The sequence below is a fragment of the Cnephaeus nilssonii genome (assembly GCF_951640355.1).
Source record: "Cnephaeus nilssonii genome assembly, chromosome: 19".
Lineage (NCBI taxonomy): Eukaryota > Metazoa > Chordata > Mammalia > Chiroptera > Vespertilionidae > Cnephaeus > Cnephaeus nilssonii.
Genome location: NC_137090.1, coordinates 8,807,671 through 8,829,244, shown reverse-complemented (window position 1 = coordinate 8,829,244; position 21,574 = coordinate 8,807,671). Strand labels below are relative to the sequence as shown.

The 21,574-nt window shown below is 58.8% G+C and overlaps 1 protein-coding gene across 1 annotated transcript; it reads left to right on the top strand.

Annotated features, from left to right (window-relative positions):
* Nucleotides 1-649: 649 nt before the first annotated feature.
* STARD3 (StAR related lipid transfer domain containing 3) lies at nt 650-20,260 on the top strand. Its single transcript, XM_079798381.1, has 15 exons — nt 650-787; nt 10,454-10,726; nt 13,597-13,674; nt 14,059-14,136; nt 14,259-14,312; nt 14,919-15,036; nt 15,234-15,332; nt 15,559-15,614; nt 15,991-16,083; nt 16,751-16,813; nt 16,977-17,072; nt 17,343-17,422; nt 17,514-17,618; nt 18,663-18,756; nt 19,181-20,260. The coding sequence occupies exons 2-15, from the start codon at nt 10,505-10,507 to the stop codon at nt 19,283-19,285; spliced, it is 1,341 nt and encodes a 446-aa protein (XP_079654507.1). The 5' UTR covers nt 650-787; nt 10,454-10,504; the 3' UTR covers nt 19,286-20,260.
* Nucleotides 20,261-21,574: the final 1,314 nt, after the last annotated feature.

Here is a 21,574-nt window from a genome sequence, read left to right as displayed (position 1 = left end):
GCCCTAGCCAGTTTGGCTCAAGGGATAGAGTATTGGTTCTTGGACTGAAGGGTCCCGGGTTCAATTCAGGTCAAGAGCATGTACCTCCGTTGCGGGCTCGATTCCCGGCCCCAGGTCAGGTGTGCGTGCAACCAATTGATGTGTCTCTCTCACGTCGATGTTTCTTTCTCTTCTGTCTCTCCTCCTCCCTTCCACTCTCTGTAAAAATCAATGGAAAAATATCCTTGGGTGAGGATTAAAAATTAATTAAAATGTAAAAAAAAAAAAAAAAAAGAGTCAGGGCCTTGACCCTACTGTCCAGTCCTCTAATCCAGGAGTCCTTCCTGAAGAAAACAAGCTCGGGGCACTAGGGATGGCTGAAAGAGGCTGGGGAGGAAAGAGAACGGAAGTGTTTCAAGAGCAATTGTGGACTTTTCCAGATCCTGTTCTCCCGGCACCACAGGCCTTTTTCCACTTTTTCCAAGGAAGTTCCCCCTTTTCCCACTGTGCCAGGCCCATGTGGCCCAATGAAGACGACGTCCGGAGCTTCTTTCCCATTCCCCACGCTTAGGAAGACCCTCTGCAAGTCTAACTTAAGCAGCAGCCCCCACTTCCGGCCCCTGGGGCTGGGGCTGGAGGACTAGGGGGCGGGGCTTCAGCTGCGCACGCCCCCGTTCGCTCTGCGGGGCGGACTCAGCGGCGGAAGTGGTGCCGTCGCGAGATCCCCTTCCGCTCTGAGGCGCCGCCGGGGCCGTGGTGCTGACTCGGCTGGGGCCGAAGAGCCGGGCCGGTGGCTGACATGCAGCAGGTGGGTCCAGCAGAGGTCTCTGGGGCTGGGTAGTGCCACCGGGTTGTGTCTTGCTAGAGGATCCCGCCTTCCTGCCCGGCGTCCGTTCTTGGTTCCGTCCGACCCTGCCCACACCCCCCCGCGTCCCAGGTTCCGCCCCCTTCCTCTGCTCGGCCTCCCTCCGTCCAGAGCGGGGTCGGAGGTCTCTGGCCCTCCTCGGCCCGCCCCCTCGAGAGGGCCTGGAGAAGGCGGCCCGGGTCGCCCTGCAGAGCCCCCCTGTAGACTGTGAGGGAAGAGGCGAGGGGAACGGGGTCTGGGTATTAAGGGCAGGAGTTGGATATGGGGAGGGGTCAGAGTTTCCTAATGAGGAGGAAAAGATCTACGCGTTCCGGTAGATCTGCGTCTGCCTGACATCCGGCCTCAACTTCCTGTGCAGTGACTTTCTAATTGACGAAAGAAGGGCCCTTTAAAGTGTCTTTCTTGAGTTCTTACAGGTGCATAGCAACAGGAACACTCATTCCTAACTGCATAGCTGGCACATGCCCTCCTCCCATTTTGGGGGGTTCCTCCCCGTCAGCAGCTCCTTGTTTTCTTCCTGCTGCTCTGACAGTGGAGGTGCCCGTTCTGCTCCAGCCCCTCACTCTGTCACTGAGTTTGGACGGTCTCATCTACTCCCAGGGCTCCAGCGTTACCCCACTTACATACCCGAAACGCGCCCAGACCTACAACTTAAGGGCAGCCCTCCCTGCAGCCCCTGACTTGGCCACCCAGCTGCCTGCCAGAAGGGCAGCTCCACTGCAGCTGGAGCGCACCGCGTTTGAACTTGAAGGGCCTTTTCCCCTGCAGACTCATTCTTCCTCTGCCACACCCCATCCTGGTGGGAAAAACTTGGGCAATATCTTAGTTTCTCTTCTCCCTCAGTTCCCACATCTGAGAGGAGACCTAGCCCAGCGAACTTCCTTCTTTTCTGTTACCACCTTTGTTGGTGTGTTTCTCACCAGATGATTGCAGTGGCTGCCCAGCAACTTCCAATCCTGGCTGCCTGCACCCACTCTCCAAACTGTAACCCTTGGGATCCTTTTAAAACACAAGTCTCCTAGTGTCACTACCTTGCCCAACACCCTTGGATGGCTTCCCATTACCTTTGGGAAAGGCTGAGTTCCTAGCGCAGTTTGCAGTGCTCTCGATGACCTGAGTCTCCTATGTGCTCCCTAAGGTGCAGTAATATGGCGCTGCAGGCTGCACTTGCTATTTCCTGTTTCTCTGTTTTTGCAGACACCAGCCCCTCTACATAGAAAGCCTCCTCTCTTATCTGCCAGGCTGCCTTCTACTTGTCTGTCTGAGTGCTCTGCTCAGGTAGCACCGCCCCCGGATCACCCTTCCCCCAGCCCCCAAGACTAAATACTCCTCCTCTATGTCCCTGCAGCACCCTGTCCATAATAGCATGGTGATTGAGAATGCAAACTCCTGAATCAGGCTTCTTGGGCCCTGATACTGTTTTGTGACCTTGATGAAGTGAGTGCCTCAGTTTTCTCATCTGTAAAATGGAGATAGTAATGTGCCTACCTCACAGAATGATTGGGAGGATTAAATGAAGTAATGTGTGTGTATAGGGCTTAAAACAGTGAGCCTACAAGTACTCAACAAATGTTATCTGTTATTGTTTATGTAAAAACAATACAGAGCAGTGGTTATGACTTTTCATTTCATAAGCTGCTTGAGGGCAGTTGGTGTGGTTTACTTTCTCTGTCCCGGAGCCTGAAAGCTTGGCTTTTTGTCCTGAAGTTAAATACTGTGGTGGAGGGCATTGGGGGCAGGAGCTGGATTTATCGAGTGAGGATTTCAGAGTGAAAAAGACCCAGCCCTGATGTCTGTCTGCTCAGTAATGAACTTGGAAATGGATGTTACATGGCAAGCATGAGTTCTAGAGAAATGTGCACAGAGCTCTGGGAACCCAAGGCAGAGAAAGACCAAGGGTGGTTTGGAAATTAATGGGGGGTGGGGTAGGGGGGGAACTCTGTTGTGCTCAGAGAACGGAGAGCTGGGTCCTCTAAACTGAGTTCTTGTCGGGGAGAGGATGGGCAGAAGGACAGAGGCACCTCCTGCTGAGATTGGGGATTCTTTTTCCAGATTGGCCATGAGGAAGCGCCCCTTGGGTTAGGAGCCTGCAGGCACCTTGCCCTGGGGTGGTCCAGAGGCCTGGTACCAGGAATTTGGGGGCAAGCCCCCTGGGGTAGGCTCAGTCTGTGGGCAGGGTCTGTGCCTGAGCAGAGGCTGGGCCTTTGCTCAGGTTGTTTTCTTGCCTGGAACGCTCACCCTCCTGGCCTCCAGGAACAGATGCCTAGATTCTTCAAGGCCGAGGTCAGGTGGCTGCTCCTCCCTGTGGCTTTCCCAACCTCATGCACTCGAGCCTGGGTCAGATGCTCCTTTTTCTGGAGCCCACAGTCCTTTTTTTGTTCCTTCTTCCCTAAAAGTGCTGATCACAGCGTAGCACTGTTTGTTATTTATCTGTCAGCCTCCCTTACCAGACCAGGAGCTGCTGAGTGTCCCCAGGGACCAGCCGTGTCTGGCACATGGTAGGCTCTATCTAGCGTGTGTGCGCTGCATTAATTTGGGCTCTCGCACACTTGGACTTTCGCAGGTAAGACAAAAATCCGGTACATTTGACCGCTCATCCTTGTTCTATCGAGTGGCAGAGATTGTTGGCTCCATTTTATAGATGAGGAAGTTGAGACTTGGCAGCTAAGGTTAAGGTCACTCATTAAGGACTTAAGATCTACCTCCTAACTCCAGGTCCATAGTTGTGTTCTCAGAGTCCTAGCCCCCAAAACAGCAGCCACATTATCGGGACAAGGGACAGGGAGGCCATCACATCTGATCAATTGTGTATCCCCATGGTGAACTTTTTCTGGCTGGGAAGTGACTGATCCTGGCTTTTGTCTCATTAGGGCTGGTGCTGGGAGGAGTCTGAGTGGCCCCACCCCCACCCCTGCAGGGACCTTCCCCTGAGTGGGCTGATGGGGACTGTGATCTTTCCCGGAAGATGACCCGCCCTTTCCAGACTGACCTTGAGAACTTGATCTCATTAGCCCCAGGTTTTATTCAACAGCAATAAGGGGTGGGGTAGGGCCTGACTCACCAGCCCCCGAATCGGCCAGGGTCATAGAATCACGGAGCTGGGGGCATCCTGACATTTAACAGGGCCTGGCATGTGGAGGGGGCAGGAGGGCTGAGTGGGTCTCGGTTTGTTAGGGTTTTCCAGTAAACTGTTCCGTCAGAACCTCCCGGGCCGGGCAGGGGAGGGGACAGTGATGAATATAGTTTCTGTTTTGGTTTGACTCTTCCCTGTCCACTTCCCCAGAAGGAAGGGAGAAACGGGACTCTGGCCTCGGCTTTGCAGTCTCATTTGTCACTGCTGCCGTGTCCTCTCTTTGAACTCCTACTTGTCCAGGAAACTTCCCAAACCCTCGGTGGGTGGGGCAGAGTAGGGGCTGTCAGCCAGCTGTACCAAGGCTGAGGGCGTGGGCCGTTGAGCCTAGACTTACAGGAGAGCCTAAGCTGTGCCATCCTGGGCCAGCTCCCTGAGACCAGAGCCCATCCTCCGACCCAGCAGTACCGATGGAACCCTCAGTCTGGGCAGAAGCGCCGTGTGCTGGGCCTGCCTGCACATGCCTGGCCCAGGGCCCCGCCTCTAACCCCGAACCCACGGCCCCTCGTGGTAGTAATAGCTGCTGTTAATTAGGCCCAGGCACTTTGCATGTGTTATTTCTAATCCTGTTTAAGAGCTCTGTGATGTGGGCACTATATTGTCCTGTCCCCGTTATTTAGATGAGGAGACTGAGGTTCAGAGGGTGATGTGGTTAAGGGCCAGCCTAATGAAAGGTGGCTTTGGGTTTTTGACTCATGCCCTTCCTCCTGTTACAGGGTGGGCATTGCGGATCCACAGAGCAGAGAACTTACGGGACAGGTACCATGGCCAGACAGTGTGGCCTGGGCCCCAAGGGCTCCAGAGAGATGGCTGTGTGTAAGGGGAATGCTGAGCCAGAGTCCCGGGATCCGGAGTTGGGGAAGCCTGGGGGAGAGGGACAGCTTTGCCTGGGAGGTGACATTTGAACTGTTCTCATCAGTCAGAATTTTTCCCCAGTGGGAGGAGGTCAGCCCAGAGTGAGAGGATGGGAGCGGAGGCACAGAAGGAAGACCAGCCGGCCATAGGGTGTCCTGGGAGCAGTTAGTGGTCAGGAGACTATTGGGGTAGTGCTATTACCGCCCCCCAAAAAAAAAAAAAAAAACAAAACAAGAGAAGGGGTCAAGCTGGGGTCTTGCTCAGTCTTTCCTCCTTGACCTTGGCTCCCCCAGGAATTTAACTCACCTCTCCTTACCAGTCCAGGCTCAGGGGAGGGGCGCGGCCACCCTGCCTGCGGGGATCCAGGAAACCAGTTCTCCTTGCCAGCTGGCGGGGGCGGTGTGTGGGCCCCGGACCAGGCGGGACACCAGCAGAGGGTGGAACCCAGCGCCGGGAGAGGTGGTCTGGACTTGGCAGGGTGTGCGTGTGTGCGTGTGTGCGTGCGCTCCTGGCGGGAAGCGTGTCAATAGTCCTTCAACACGTTTCCTCAGTCCCTGCTGTGAGCCTGGTGCCCTTCTGGTCCTGGGCACGCAGCCGTGGGCAGAGCCCTGGGAGACCCTGCTGTCCTGACGTTTGCATTCCAGTGGGAGCAGACAGGCCTAAACACAGACCGCTGAGCATCTAGGTCTGGGGCGGCAAGTGCTGTGGAGAGCTCGGGTTTTAACCAAGGCCTTTTGGGGTGATTTTATTACACTTCGCTATAGTGTAATCACCTCCCCCCGCGCCCCCCCCCCTCACACACCTGAAGGGCTTTGCCAGCTACTTGTTCCATCTCTAAGCACCTGCCTCATAGATGTCAGCCCTAGGAGGTAGCAGTTGTTGCCTTTTTATTGTGGTAAAATACATACTTACCATTTGAACCATTTTTAAGTGTGCAGTTCTGTGGCATTAAGTACAGCAGGTCCTCAGTGGTTCAACATCCTTTCATTATAACGCAAGGTGTTGCCGTAGGAACTTAACTCTTGTTTATATCATTTAGCCTGTGGTAAAATTAGTCTCGTTTTGCGCAGTTTCCCTTAAAGTCACAGAATCTTTCGAGGATAAGTGAGGACTTGCTGATTTTATTGTTGCCTTTATTTAATGCAACTGAAGAAACCAAATCGCAGAGCAGTGATATTTGGCCCAGATCACACAGCTGGTTAAGGGCAGACTGAGATTTGAACCTAGATTTCAGAGTCCAGGTCTCTTTCCGGGATTTCAGCTGCCTGCTGTTATCTGCTGGGAGTCCTGGACCCCACCCAAGGCTCCTGATGCACTGGCCGTACTAGCTGTTCCTGGGGGCCTGGGGTGGGGGGTTGGGGTGAGGGCTTAGCTTTCCACTGTTGTGGGGTCGAACCCAGGAGTCAAAATAAAGACCACCGGAGGCTGCTGATTGATTAAAAAAGCAGGCAAGGATTTATTGAACTGGCCAGGACGGCCGCGAGGGCACCACACGCAGGTGGCCACCCTCATGACCGCGCCGTCCCAGTTGTAGGCAGTCCTTTTAAAGGTCCAAACCACAAAAATTTTCCTTTGTTCTAAATTCTAAATTCTAAAGGCTGGAAACAGCCTGCAGGGGGGTTCCCAGCCCCTGCTGGACATTATTGGAATGTGGTCCTATCTTGGGAAAGCAGGTTTTTACAGAAGCAGACCTAAGCGGACTCAGTAATCTCTAAAGGTTATCTACAGTTTCTACTCCTGGAGCTACTGAGTCAGTGGGAATCGATCTCCTGTAGTCCTGGTCCACAGGCACAGGAAAATTACCTCTGTGAGTCTCCAGGTCTCAGTCTGGAAGCTGAGGTGACCACCCTATTGTCCAAGCAAGCAAGTGCGTGCAGAAGCCAGAATAGCAGCGTTAAAATCCAAACAGCAGTTTTTCCTAAGTATGGTTGCTACCATACTTCATCCACCTTGCCCGGAGACCTGATTTGCCTCTTCCTCCCCTCCCCTTTCCCTTCCAACCTAGGATGATAAAACCCCCAGTTTCCTCCCTCCCTCCTTCCCGCCTCTCCCTAAGCCTTAGCAGCTCAGCTTCTGCAAAGACAGGATGAATATCCAGCCTGCAGCCAGCTCGGGCGGACTTCTTCACGCCACACGTGCTGCTCCGCTCCCGGCGCCTCGGAAGGCGATTGGGCGGGGCCGGTGACAGCAGGCGGTGGGGGTGGGAGGGAGGGGCCGCACCCGGGGGCCTGGGTGGCAGCCCTGCTGGCTCCAGCCTCACAGCACTCATGCCTGCCTCCCCCCATCAGGAGGTGGGCCTGGTGGCACGGAGGCCAAGCCTAGCTGCTCTACCACCTCCCACCGTCCAGGGCCAGGGGGCCAGAGAGCAAGTGCTCTGGGGACTGTGAAGGGCAGGTCCAGGCCACGGTGGTTTTCACCGCTCAGACTGACAGGTGGTCTGAGGGCGCGCCAGGGTCTGTGGATATCTTCTGAGTGAGCGTGCCACGGCGGTGCCTCGGGGTGACCCCAGAGCGTGCCACGGCGGTGCCTCGGGGTGACCCCAGAGCGTGCCACGGGGGTGCCTCGGGGTGACCCCAGAGTTTGTAGAAAGTCTGCCCGGTGAGGCGCTCTGTGGCCACCTTCTGGGGCAGGACCCGGAACAGCCCATCCTGTTTCTGTTTCATACAGGAAGGTTCCAAGTAGGGATTTACTTACTTATTTATTTATTTATGTTCGTTTCTCTTGCTTAAAAACGGGAGGTTTTAAAAAACCAACCACGGACCTTTTTCCTCGGTGAGAAGGACTTGCCCAGAGTTTCTCGGGATTAGTGGCTGCCCCAGCCTGGGCCTCGGGCCTTGTCCTGACCGCTGCTCGCTGTTACACGCTCTTACTTGTTTGGACTCTGAGCTGCTTTCGTGCGGGAGGGAGATCCTAGAAACTCTCCCTCCGACTCTGGGCAGCCACCCCCTCCCTTGCTTCAGACGCCCTCGTGTTTGGCTTCCTCACACCCTTGTGCCTGCAGCTCCAGGCTCCCCAACACCTCTGCTCTCAGCCCTCATCTGTGTCTCTCGCTTCATCAGGGATGTCTGGGTGTGTGTGTCAGCGCTCTCGCCACTCTGAGCGCTTCTCACACCCAAGCTGCTGCCACCCAAGTCCTGTCCCCAGGGAGGGAGGGAGGGAGAAAGCCAGGGGGAAAGACAGACAGACAGACAGACAGACAGACACAGGAGCAGCCTGGGAGTCGGGAAGCCATAGTGCCCTGAAGTGAGAAGGGAAGAGGGAGAGAGACAAGGTGCAGGCAGATAGAGGAGACCAGGAGAGAGGCACAGGAGAAAACGAGAGAAGGGGAGAAGAGAAGACTCAGATGGGAGAGATGGGGAGGAAGGCCCAGAGGGGGTGACAGCATACGGGCAGGGAGAGGGCGCACAAAGACAGTTACAAAGCGAAGATAGACAGGAAAGGGGAGAGATGGAGACAGGTCTGACAGGAGACGGGAGGGCTATTAGAGACAAGGAAATGTCACCGCCCTGGAGCTGCGGCCCTGCCACAGTGAGGGACGCGCTGCGCGTGCGTCTGGCACCGGGTCCTGCTGATAGATGTGTGGGTCCCATTGCCAGCGGCCTGTCACATCCCTCCTCTCGGTCTCCTTCCAGAGCTGCGCTCAGCTTTCCTTCAGTACCCTCCAGAGGAGCTTGTTATGGGGACCCCAAGAGCGTGGTATTGGGGGGTGGCCTTGGGCTGGTGCCTCTGCTGGGAGCCGTCATTGGGGCTCGCGCAGAGGCAGGGATGGGTGAGCTGGCTTGCTCAGAACCTCCTGCCGGCCACAAACTGGGGGCTTGTTTTGGACCTCGTAGGTTGAGGGACTGTGGCAGGTAGTAGATCCAGCAAATGTTGGATCTTGCCTTCCCGGATCAGGGACAGATATCCAGGGCTCCCCTTCCACTGGCCCCCAAATCTGTCCCCTGTGCTGGCCGGTGAGAAGACTCAGGGAGACTGATCAAGTCCTACAAGCTCAGGCCCCACGATGCTGAGTCAGCTCCGCTCAGGCTCTAGACGGAACCTTTTCTTCCCCCACCCAGGAGCGGGGCCTCTGAGGTCCCTTGCAGCACGTTGGTGGAGCAGAGATCTTAGGCCTGGGGCTGCAATGGGCATGCCCCAGGGAGGGAGTGCCCCGGGCTCCTTTTGTCTCTGGAGTTCATAAGCATGTCAGCCGCATAGGCGCACAGGCGTGAAGGGATGGCTCCGTCCATTCACCTCTCTGAGCTGCGCTGTCTCATCTGCAGACTAGGAAGAGCCAGCCTGCCCTGTGTGGGCATGAGGCACGGCCACGGCCAGTGTCCTACGGGCAGTGGAGCTCCTGGGTAGGGGCTGGTTCTTCTCTTTAGGGTTTGCCCCGGTCCTCTCTGCTGCGGAGCACGTGGCTGAGGGCCAGGAGCCCCTCTGGGTCACCCACTTAGGCAACAATCGGTCACTAAGCACCTCCTGGGTGCCAGGCATTGTGCGGGGCTCTAGGAGGCAGCAGGGACCACGACCACGTCAGGGTGAGGCCCTGCACCCATGGCGTTTGCAGAACAATAAAGAAGACGTTTCAGATGGTGATGAGTCCACTGAGGAGGTGCAAGCTTGACACTGACCGGGCAGGAGGGTGGGAGGCTCCGAGGAGAGGGCTTTCGGCTTGTCATTGGAAGGGCTGGGAGGACAGCCCACACGGCAGCGGGAGAGAGCGAGGCCCCAGGCCCGAGTAGGCCCGGGTGAAGGGACCTGAAGGCCCGGGTGGAGCGGTGAGACGGGAGGACCTCCGAGAGGAGCATGGCAGACCCTCCCCCGCGGGGCCGTGAGGAGGGTGCTGTTCCCCTCCGACCAGTGGGAGCCCCACGGTGGAGGGTTGCAGGCTGGGAATGGCAGGATCGGCGTGATGTTTGGAAGGCTTTCTCTGGCCGCTGTGTGGAGAAGGGGTTGTTGCCAGGTGAGAGAGGCAGCCTGGAGCCGCCCATTAGGAGCATTGGCAGTGTCCAGTTGAGAGACATGGTGGTTGGGCCTCGGGTGGGGATGGTGGGGTGGAGCAGAAGGGACGGAGATGTCCTCCCTGCACACCCAGAGCCCTGGGAGACTCTGCTCCAGGAAGTCCCTCCCAGTTGCCCCGGATTGGGGGGTGGGAGGGTAGGCCTGGCTCCTGGGAGGGAATGTGGCTTTGTGCTAGGAAAACAAAGAACAGAGCTTGGGCCCTCTTCTCCTGGGGGTGGGGGTGGGGCCGGCCAGAGGGGCGGCTGTTGACACCAGAGGCTGAACCTCGGGGCTGGGCTGGGCAGGAGCTGGCTACGTCCCCAGACACCAGGGAGGACCCCAGAGCCCCCCCCCCCCCAGGGTGAACCTGGGCCGCTGGGCTTTGCAGGGGGTGGGAGGAAGGAAGAGAGGAAGAGACAGTGAGAGGGATGATCACACCTCTCAGCCCGGAAGCTGGGCTGCTGGGAGGGATTTGGGCAGAGCGGGCCCTGGCCTGGGGTTGGGAGGGTGTGTTTGTGTGTCAGAGGTTTTGGGGAGCGAGTGGGCGCCTGGGGGCTGTGTGTGAAGGGCGAAGGAGGTTAACGGGACCTCCGGGACCCTAAGGTGCTTGGCTTGACCCAGCCCCCTGCCTCCTCCCGCAGCTGTGCCTCTGAGGCCCCACCCTCCCTGCCTTGAGGTGGGGGCCCACCAGGATGAACAAACTGTCCCGGGATCTGTCCTGCGACTTGGAGCGCAGCCTGCCGGCCGTGGCCTCCCTCAGCTCATCTCTGTCCCACAAGCAGAGCCTCTCCTCGCACTTCTTCCTGCCCCCTCCCGAGAAGCGCCAGGCCATCTCTGACGTCCGCCGCACCTTCTGTCTCTTTGTCACCTTCGACCTGCTCTTCATCTCCCTGCTCTGGATCATCGAGCTGAACGTGAGTGGGCTGGAGGCTGGAGGCACAAGCTGTGCTTGGGGGGCACCTGGGCCTCGGTGACTCCACCTGCCGTACGGGGGGTTGATGTCCGGGTAAAGGGAAGAATGGGGAGAACAGCTGCTCTCACCTTCCAGCGAGGAAATTGGACTTGAGAGAGCGAGGGGTGGAGTCATTGTGTCAGGTCCCTCAGCCAGCGTGGAGGATGGATTTGAACCTCCCGGTTTCTACAAAGAAGGAGAGCCCCCAACATTGAAACATGTCTTCTTTCTGCCCTACATTGCTTTCTGGCTTCATTCATTCACTCAGCAAACATTTCTTGAGCCATTACTGTGTTCCAGGCTCTGTGCTAAAAGCAGAGGGTACCGTGGGGGGCAAACCAGTGTAAGCTCCCAGTTCTCAGTGACTCCCCGCTCTCCCTCCCCATTTTGGAACTCCAGGACCCTCCCGTTCGGCCTCTCAGGGCTTGGTGAGATGCCACCAGCAGCCTGGAGACAAAGCTGCCTCTCAGTGTAGGGTCCACCCCGCCCCGGTGGCCAGCTGGTGGTGGGGCCTGGTCTCTAGGCGCTGACAGGGCAGAGCAGGACCTGACCGCAGAGGCGGGAGCGGCGGGAGCAGGGCCTCCCGGACTCGGGCTTGTCCCAGCTCCTCCTCTGTGTTAACTGTGACCTCGGCAAGGGACGCGGCCTCTCTGAGCCTCCCCTCGCGTCCTCCGTAAAGTAAGGGTTCTGGACGGCAGATGCCCTTCCTGCGGGTCTCAAGCTCGGGTGACAGGAAAAGGAGGACTTTGTTGATAGAAGCGAGGAGTTTGGAGAAGGGGCTGGTTGAAGGGTGAAGAGGGTAAGTGTGATTCTGGGCATGTGGAGCTGGAGGGCAACCAGGGCTCGGAGGTGACTGTCCTTTGCCCACAGAGATGAGCTGGCACCTTCATCTCGATAGAGCCACAGCCACACGGACCTTGGGGACCATCTTCCTGATGAGAAGCCGAGGCCCAGCAAGGCTCAGGGCAGTTCAAAGAGCTCCCTAAATCTTAGCGTTCTTCCTTTTGAAGGTCCATCCAACATCAGAGCAAGCACCGCGTTTCCCCCACATCCTTCCTCAGGGTATAAGTGCTTGCCAGGAAGGAGTTGGAAATGTCTTGATGGTTGTACTTCTGAGATTATCCGGCTGTATTGGCTGTGATAGCGCGGCCGTCATTAGGCATATGTGGGAGTTCTTGCAAAGTGAGGAACCCTAACCTCCCAATCGTGTCCAAATGTGATGAAAATGTTTAGGGTGCTGGGTTTAGCCATTAGCAGAGTTAACAAAATGCTTCACTTGGGAGACACTTCAAGTTTTATTCATTTTCAATTTTGTAGTTTTATTTCCTATTTTGGCACATGTATCTTTTTAGTTTTCTAACAGACTGTGGCCCAGTGGCTACAAGGACCCAGCAGGGTCCTGAGGTCTTGCTGCCAGAGACTGGGACTTGGCTCTCCGGAGTCCGGATGCAGTTGGTGCAGGCAGGTGCCCAGGCAGAGGGAGAGTTCTCTGTAAAGAGAACAAGTGGATGCCCAGCCGGTGTGGCTCAGTGGCTGAGTGTCGACCTATGAACCAGGAAGTCATGGTTCGATTCCCAGTCGGACACAGGCCTGGGTTGTGGGCTCAGTCCCCAGTGTGGGGCGTGCAGGAGGCAACTGATCAATGATTCTCTCTCATCATCGATGTTTCTATCTCTCTCTCCCTCTCCCTTCCTCTCTGAAATCAATAAAAATATATTTTAAAAAGAGAGAGAGGAAAGGTGGAGGACAGAGCTTGAGGGATAGCAACTGTTAGGGGTGAGAGGGGCTGTGGAGCCCAAGAGGGAGCGGATGAGGAGAAGAGGAGGGCAGGGCCTGGGTGGGGTGGGGTGTCATGCCAGGCATGGGGGTGTTGAACTCCACAGAGATCAGGGTAGTCTTGAGGTAGAGGCATGTGGTGTCGGTATGCAGGGTTGCAGGGGGTATAACATCAGTGGGGGCGGGGAGGCTGTCCAGAGTGCTGGCTCCCTGTCTCAGCACCAGAATCATCAGGAAGCTTTATAAAGATTCCAGATGTTCCGCTTACCCTAAGATTCAGACTCTGTGGTCTGAACATCTGTATCTGTAACCAGCCTCCCGCCCCCCAACTCAGATCGCCTGACAGAGATTAGAAGCCCCGGTCCTGGTCTCGGCGGTGGTGGCCTTCCCCCTCAGGCTGCAGCCTGGCTCCGACATCTGTCCAGGCCCCCTCTCTCCCCAGCCAAGGTCTCGGGGTCCCATTGAAAGTGTGTGGGTGGCTACGTCAGGGACAGGGGTGAGGACAAGTCTGCTCACTCCACGCCATCCTCTCCAGCAGCGTGATGGATTTTGCCCATTAAGCACAAACCTAATCAATTGATTTGCCACCTGGGGCTCCGTCTGACACCACTGCCCACCCCCCGCCCCCATCAGCCCAGACGGATGGTTGGCTGGGAAGATGGAGCACCGAAGTGGTGGGAGGGAGATGAAATTATGTGCGGCAGGCTAAGCCGTCCTACCTACCGGCCAGCCCACCTACGGCATAGGGCCCAGTGCCCCCTGGCACGGCCCCCGGCCTCCACAGGTACCCCTGCCGGGTGGTGTGCCCACCATCGCCAGTGCTTGACCCCTGCTTGCCTGGGCTGCCTGGATCCTTAGGGGGAGGGTACTAGTGCTGGGGTCCCAGGCCTCTGGCTGAGCTCCCTTGGTGCTTCGGGGACCCCCAGGGGTGGTGGCTTAGTGTCTACAGCCTCTCTTCCAGGTTCCACCCTTCCTCTCTCCTCCCCATTCCGGGAGGGGTGGGGCAGCCCGGGACTGGGTTCTGCCTGTAGAGCTGTTCGTGTCTTCCTCTTCCAGACCAACACAGGGATTCGGAAGAACCTGGAGCAGGAGATCATCCACTACAGATTTAAAACTTCCTTCTTTGACATCTTTGTGAGTGACCTGAGGTCCTGGGAGCAGAGAGGGAGCAGGGACACGACTCTGGCTAGACTCTTCTTCCTGCGGCACATTCTGACCTGAGCAGGGAGACTTGGCGCCCACCCTCAGGGAGTCCTCAGTCTTTAAAAGGGCTCCTAAGTGAGTCCCCACCTTCAGAGAGCCCCCAGTGTGTGTGTGGGGGGGGGGACGCTAAGACTCGGGTCCAAGAAGGTCACATCCAAGTTGTCCCCAAAGAAGCACTGGCTCAGCTGTTCTCTCCCAAGGTGTGCCCACCCATGAGGAGGGAGCCTGGGGTGCCGGGCTGGAGGGGCGGGGAGCCTTCAGCAGGGGTCGGGGCGTTGGCTTGCCTGTGATGGCTTCCCCACCCCCCACCCCCAGGTCCTGGCCTTCTTCCGCTTCTCCGGACTGCTCCTGGGCTACGCGGTGCTGCGGCTCCGGCACTGGTGGGTGATTGCGGTAAGACGCCACTTTCCCGGCAGCTCTGGGCCCTGGCGGGGCTGGTGCAGGGGACCAGGTGGAGGGGGGCTCACTCCCCAGCCTCTGTTTTCCCTCTCTCCTTCCTCCCTTCCCCTGGACAGGTCACCACGCTGGTGTCCAGTGCCTTCCTCATTGTCAAGGTCATCCTCTCTGAGGTCAGTGGCTCAGGGTCTGGCTGGTCTGGTGGGCATCTGGCCTGAGGGATGGGCTTCTCCTAAGAAGGGGCCATTTCTCTGATTTTGGGTAACTGAGTTGGGGTGAGGGGGTAACCTCTCCTTTGATACTCCAAGAAATCGTCTATTTAAAAATATATATATATTTTAATTGATTTTAGAGAGAGAGAAAGGGAGAGGAATAGAGAGATAGAAAAATTGATGAGTGAGAAACATCAATCAGCTACCTCCTGCATGCCCCTTACTGGGGATCAAGCCCACAGCCTGGACATGTGCCCTGACCAGAAATCAAACCAGTGACCTCTTGGTTCATGGGTCGATGCTCAATCGCTGAGCCACACTGGCCAGGCCCCAATGAATCATCTTCACTGGCTTTCCCCCTTGCCCCCTACAGCCCCAAGAACAGAAAGTTCTTCCTCCAGTCTAACCTCAGTCTATCCTGCTGTAGAATTCATTCATCTCAGAGCATGTGCCACAGAGGGTCCCCAAGCAGCTGGTACCAGGGGTGGGGGATGTGCCAGAGTGGGCTGTCCCAGGAAGGGGCCCTGCTCTGGGATGAGGAGAGAGCCCAGCCCCCTCTCTCCACAGCTGCTCAGCAAAGGGGCATTCGGCTACCTGCTCCCCATCGTGTCCTTTGTCCTTGCCTGGTTGGAGACCTGGTTCCTTGACTTCAAGGTCCTCCCCCAGGAGGCTGAGGAGGAGCGATGTGAGTGGCAGGGGTAAGGGAGGCAGTGGGGTCATGCCAGCCCCCAGAGAGGAGAAGTTCAGGCCTCAGAGCCAGTTCTGAGCTATCTTGCCAACCTGGGTAGCTCCCAGGAGCCTAAGCGTGAGCCCGGGGCAGGGGGACCAGGCTGCTGGCCTGTCGCTGGTGTGGGACAATGGCTGCCGTGTCTGCTCTCCCAGGGTACCTTGCTGCCCAGGCCGCTGTCGCCCGAGGACCCCTACTCTTCTCCGGAGCTCTTTCCGAGGGCCAGTTCTATTCACCCCCAGAATCCTTTGCAGGTGAGGGCTGGTGGGTGGGGACCCGCCTTCAGGGAGGGGCGTTGTGAGGAGTGGTGTAGGCTGGGGCTGCTCTTTCTATTCCTTCTATGGTCTCCCTGCGGAAAGCCAGCTCCCTCTCCCACACAGTTCCATCCACCCCCACATCCTGCGTTTGTACCTGAACCCCGCCACCTCCCCGCACTCTCTCCCCACCTCTCCCATTGTCATCTGTGCTCGTTCTCTGCAGGGTCTGACAATGAATCAGATGAAGAAGCTGTCGGGAAGAAAAGCTTCTCTGCCCAGGTGTTTGGCTGCCCACCCACCCTCCCTTGGGATGGCACCGCAGACAAGGGCCAGGCTGGGCTCAGCCAGGGTGGGCAGGGGCTTCCCAGCAGAGGGTAGACCTCAGCAGCTTGAATGCCAGTCAGCGCCCATTTGAGTGTCAGCCCCATTGCTGTCAGGCCCACTGGTCCGCCTCATGCCCGGGCCCCCATGGGGAGCAGCCGGAGCCGCAGCTCCTGGCCCCAGAACCCCCCAGGGCCTGGGAGACCGGTGCACACCCCGTGTCCGGCTGGGTCAGGCTTCCGTGAGAGGTGTGAGTGTCTAGGGAAAGAACCAGCCACGAGCCAAGTGGGGTACCAGCCCCCGGCTGACCCCTCCGCCTCCCCTCCCCGACCAGGAGTGGGAGTACATCCACCAGGGGAAGGAGGCCATGGCTGTGGTGGACCAGATCTTGGCCCAGGAGGAGAACTGGAAGTTCGAGAAGAATAATGTAAGAAGCCTCTCTCCCGCCTGCCCTGCCCACGTGTGGGGAGTTTTCCCTCCCCATTCTGAGGCCTGAGAATAAGCCCGGGGATTACCCGGCGGAGCCCTGTCCCTGCCCCAGGAGAGGGGGCTGGGCTGGGCGGCCTCTTGGCAGGAGGTCAGGCTGGATTGGATGTTTCCATGGCCGCTGCCCCCCACTAACCTCCCCACCCCCATCCTCATCTCCCTGCTGCTCTGCTCTGCTCTCTGGGCTCAGCTTTGAAGGGGAAGCCGGGCTTGTGTCTGGTATTTTGTTGAATGATCAAATAATATGACCTAAAAAGATGGCGGAGAGCTTGGGAATCAGGGGAAACACGCCCGTCCCTGTCTCTGGCCAGTGCCTCCGGCAGCCCTTATGGGCCTGGAGACTCGGTTCTTCGTGGTCACGGCCACAGCTGTGCTCCTGTCTTTTAACGTGATATGAACAGCTTTCCCCTCCCTGTTGCCGGACATTTGTCAGAACCACTGTTTTTATAACGGCTGCTGGCTGCTCGAGTATCCCCAGACTCCTGGAATTTTCTGCTCTGAGCTGTTAAAAACCTCAAATACCTGTCTCCCCTTCCTGAGCCACCAGCCCATCCTCCCTGCCCTCCCGGCCCACCCACCTCCCGGCCCCCCTTCTGTCCCTCCCACAGGAATACGGGGACACTGTGTACACCATCGAGGTTCCCTTTCATGGCAAGACGTTCATCCTGAAGGTGAGGGAGGGAATTGGGTGTCTGGCGGGTCCCGGAGCCTCTGGGACTCCAGGTAGGGGCGGGGGGGGGGGGGTCCGCTGGCAGATTTCTCGCCACCAAGAGGGAAGGGCTGGGGTGCCCGAGCCCAGCTGGCACCACCCAGCCCTCTGCCTGCCCCGCCTAGACCTTCCTGCCCTGCCCCGCGGAGCTGGTGTACCAGGAGGTGATCCTGCAGCCCGAGAGGATGGTGCTGTGGAACAAGACGGTGACCGCCTGCCAGGTGAGCGGGCCAGGCCGAGGCCGAGGACATGGCAGGTCAGGGCAATGCCCTAGCGTGGCCAGCTGCCCCAGGCGCCCAGGGTCATGCCATGGAACTGCTCTGTGCCTCAGGTTCCCCATCTGTGAAGTGGGGGTGATGGCAACAGTGTTAACGGGAGAGGGTTGGGAAAGTGGATGGCAATGGCTGTTGGTAAAGGGACCTGAGCATGGAGCAGGCGGGGCTGGGGTCTCCTGGGATGGGCCGCACCTCATGTCCCCCTGACACCCGCAGATCCTGCATCGAGTGGAAGACAACACCCTGGTTTCCTACGACGTGTCTGCGGGGGCCGCGGGCGGAGTGGTCTCCCCTAGGTGAGTAGCCACCACACCCCTCCTCTCAGGCAGGCCTCCTGCCCCTGCATCTTGGGCTTGGCACCCCCTGACCTAACCCTCCCTCCCCCAGGGACTTTGTGAATGTCCGACGCATAGAGCGGCGCAGAGACAAATACCTGTCTTCGGGCATCGCCACCACCCACTGCGCCAAGCCCCCAACCCACAAATACGTCAGGTGAGCCGTGCCTGGCCCAGGGCCATCCCAGGCAGCCCCTCCCGGGGCGGCGGTGAGGACAGGGCGGGGACAGTGTGTACAGCTGGGGACTCCTGCTGAGGTCGCCTTCCTGTCCCCTGTCCCACTGGGCTTTGTCCTTCCCAGCCCCTAATCCTGCTGATCCGCTGCTCCATGTGCTGGAGGCTGGGGGACTCATGTCTGGACCCATGCCACCCTCTCTGGGCAGCTCCAGGGGTAGCCTGGGATAGGGCCCGCCCCGTTCCCGAGCTGGAGATTCGAGAACCCTTCCCCCGTCCTCTCCCTGTCCCCATACCTGGCCTTTCTCCTGAGCGCTCGCTCCAAGTCTGCCAGAGGAAGAGGGGTGACGCAGTGCCTGCGGCCTGTTCCAGGCACCCCACGGTTCTCCGTCTGTCTAATCCTAGACTCCAGAGCCACAGGCGGCCTCCGCCCAGATACCCCCCTTCCCCTTCCTTCCTGAGGCCGCAGAGAGCACTCTTGTTTGGGTATCAGACTGGGGCTCTGGTCTCAGCACGACCCGGACTTGCTGGGTGACAGGCAAGCTAGTTTCCTCTTGGGGTGCCAACTTCCTTATCTGTGGAGTGGGCTTAAGGGTGCTCAGTGGAGCTGTGGGCAGATTAAATGGGGTGAGATGTGAATACAGCCCAGGCCCTGACCACCTCCTGAGAGGGCGCCCCCTCCTGGAAGCCACCAGCACTGCTCTGCTCCCTGAATGGGGCAGGGGTTAGAAGTGCCCGCCCGGCCACCCCTCACAGCTAGAGCTGACCTAGAATGACTGGACAGTGGTGAGGGCTGGGCGGGTGGGGGGCGGCCAGGTGTGCAGACCTGGCAGCTGCGGTGGGAGTGTTTGAGCATCACAGGAGGTGGGGATGGGCAGCCGTGGGCTCTGGGCTCCCGCAGGGTGGCAGTTGCTGGACCAGCAGATCCCTTCCCTCTTCCGCCCACGTCCAAGGTGGGCCAGGAATGGGGGGGCGAGTCAGGGGCCTCGCCTGGCTCCGGAGTCCCCAGTGGTGCCTCTCTCCTTAGGGGCGAGAATGGTCCTGGGGGCTTCGTCGTGCTCAAGTCGGCTAGCAACCCCCGCGTCTGCACCTTCATCTGGATCCTTAACACAGATCTCAAGGTGAGGGGCCGGGGCTGCAGGCAGGCTCCGTGCAGAGGCTCTGCTGTGTGATCTCGGGGCTCCCTGCCCCGCCCTCCTCTCCACCTCCGTTCTTACTCTTAGATTTGGGGCACAAAGCCCCAAATCTTGCTGCCCTCAGTAGCCGGAGGGCCTGTGCCTCTCGTTTCTTACCTCTGGCTCCTGAGGCCCCGAGGAGGGGTGGCTGGCTGCCAGCCTAGCCCCTCCCAGGTCTGTTTGGCTGGCTGGTGCCAAGACCTGGGCACAGGATGTTCTTCCTGCCAAGGGTGAGGGGGCGAGGGTGGCCTCGGTGGCATTCCAGAGCTGCACCTGCATTCTGGCCCAGAGCACTCCCTGCTGGTGCCCTAGTTGAGGGAGGAGCCCTGCTGAGAGCTAATCCCCACCTTCCCTTCCCTTCCCTCCCCAGGGCCGCCTGCCCCGGTACCTCATCCACCAGAGCCTCGCAGCCACCATGTTTGAATTTGCCTTCCACCTGCGGCAGCGCATCGGAGAGCTGGGGGCCCGGGCATAACTGTGCCCCCTTGCCACCCTGCGGGCCAGGGTTCGGTCGCCACAGCCTCCAGAGCCAGAGAGGGGGCCGGCGGGGCTGCCCACAGAGGACCTGGCCTCAGGAGGACGAAGCCGTGCCCTCCCGTGGCACCCCCTGACCCCAAGCTGCCGCGCTTCGCTGTGCCTGAGCCACGGCCATGAGCAGGCTGTGGGGTCAGCATCTAGACTCCGGGCTCTGCACCGGGGCAAGTGGCGTCTGTCCTGCTGATGTTTACATGGCGCCCCTGCCCAGCCCGGGGCAGGGTGTGGAGTGGGAGCCTCAGACTTGGTGGGTGAGGGCCAGGGCCCTGGGCAGGATGGAGCCAGAGCGGCCTTGTCTCCGGGTTCAGGTGCAGGAGCCCCTTCATCTGCCTGCTCTCATCACGGTTTGGGGATTGTTTAAAGGGTCTGGGACCTTTTTCCACATGTACTTGTGGGGGAGCGGGTGGCAGGTGGGGATGGTGGGTGCTGTCAGTGAACCCCTGCCTCTCCCAGGGTCTCTCCCTCCGCCCAGGGCCTCCTTGGGGACCTTTGTATTTTGAGCCAATTAAAAATATGAACTCACCAGGCGGGTTGAGTGTCAACCTATGAACCAGGAGGCCACAGTTCGATTCCCGTCAGGGCACAGGCCCGGGTTGCGAGGCACATGCCCGGGATGTGAGCTCAATCCCCAGTGTGGGGCGTGCTTGAGGCATCCAATCAGTGATTCTCTCTCATCATTGATGTTTCAATCTCTCCTCCCTTCCTCTCTGAAATCAATAAAAATATATATTTACAACAAAAAATAAAACTATGAACTCCAAAGGAAAAAAAAGCAAGCCCTCCAGCTGGCCACTTGAGGGAGGGAAGGAGCGAGCCACCACCGTGGCCAGATCCATGGCGCATTCTCTCACCCCCTGGAGCCAGTGGGATTCAGTTTCTGGACTCCTCCCCCCTCGCCGCCGCCCCCCCCCCCCCAGGCCCCCAGCATACACACACGCTTTCCTGAATGGCTCAACTGGGCAGATGACAGGGCAGAGAAAAATGCCCCACCCACCCCTGCCAGGCTTCCTGTGAGGAAGGTCAGGTTAAGGTCTCCAGGCCAGGATTTGGGAGGAGGTAGGAGGCCCAGCAGGCCCTGGCTGTTTCTGGGGTTCCATGACCAGCAGGGGCCTGGAGGAGGGGTCTGGGCTTCCTGGGCACCGAGGCACCGCTGGGATCTCCACTCCATTCGTACGTACCCCTGTGCCTGGCCACACAAGAGTCAGATCCCAGGCGAGGGCCAGGGTGCTGCCCTCCCCCCTCCCTGCCTGCAGGCTCCCAAAGGAGCCACCTTGCGTAGAGCCCAGGGCCCACCTCGGTCCTGGCTGCGTGTTACCCTGGCCAGATCTGCATCAGAGCCTCCATTTCCTTTGTAAACATGAGACTCACTATGATTATGTCATAGGGCTATTACGAGATTAAAGATGCCAAGCTCAGGTATAGCGCCTCAGTCATCAGGAGTATGCAGTCCTGCCCCAGGTGGGTGCCAGCTGTCCTCACAGGCCCTCATCTCCGCTCCTGTCACGGCCTCTTCTGGTGCTTTGTCCACGTTCCTCCTCCCCCCCTCCCCCGCCCACCACCTTGTGTGCCAGCTTACAGCCCAGCAGCCATCCTGCTCCCCGTGACCAGGCCCAGGCCCTGCCCAGGTGCCACATTGGAGCTGGCAGGCCCCAGGGCTCTGGTCAGGCTGTTGTGACCAGAAAGTGGGGGGAAATGAAGCCCAGGAAGGGGCAGGGACTGCCCCATTGTCACATCTGTTCATGGCTGATTTGGGGCTAGAGCCAGGTCTGCTGACTGCCCCTCATTGGAGCCCCTGGATTGCCCCCTCAGGCTGTTTTACCCCAATTGGGGTATTGGGAATAGAGCTGGGGGCCACTCCCACACCTTGCTCCACCCTGACTGGCTGGATTTGGGAGACCCCTTCTCTGACCACTGGCCGTGGGGGAGGAAACGGTTCCTGCCCAGCTCCGGGTGGGGAGTGAGCCGCCAGGATCCCTGCCACGGGCATGGTGCTGGCAGTCCAGAACTGGCCTCGACGTGCCGACCCCCGAGGATGTGGTTGCACTGTCCCTTCCTGGGGAGGGCATAGTCGGGGATGTGCCCTCGAACCCAGGCAGAGGAGAGCAATGGGCCGGGACCTGGCCGCCTGGTACAGAGCCCAGAGGGGCCTCAGTGCCTGCACTCTCCTGCTCTGTTTACAGTCAAGCCTCTGCCCTCCCTGGCTGAGGGGGAGGGGTGGGGCCGAGAGCAG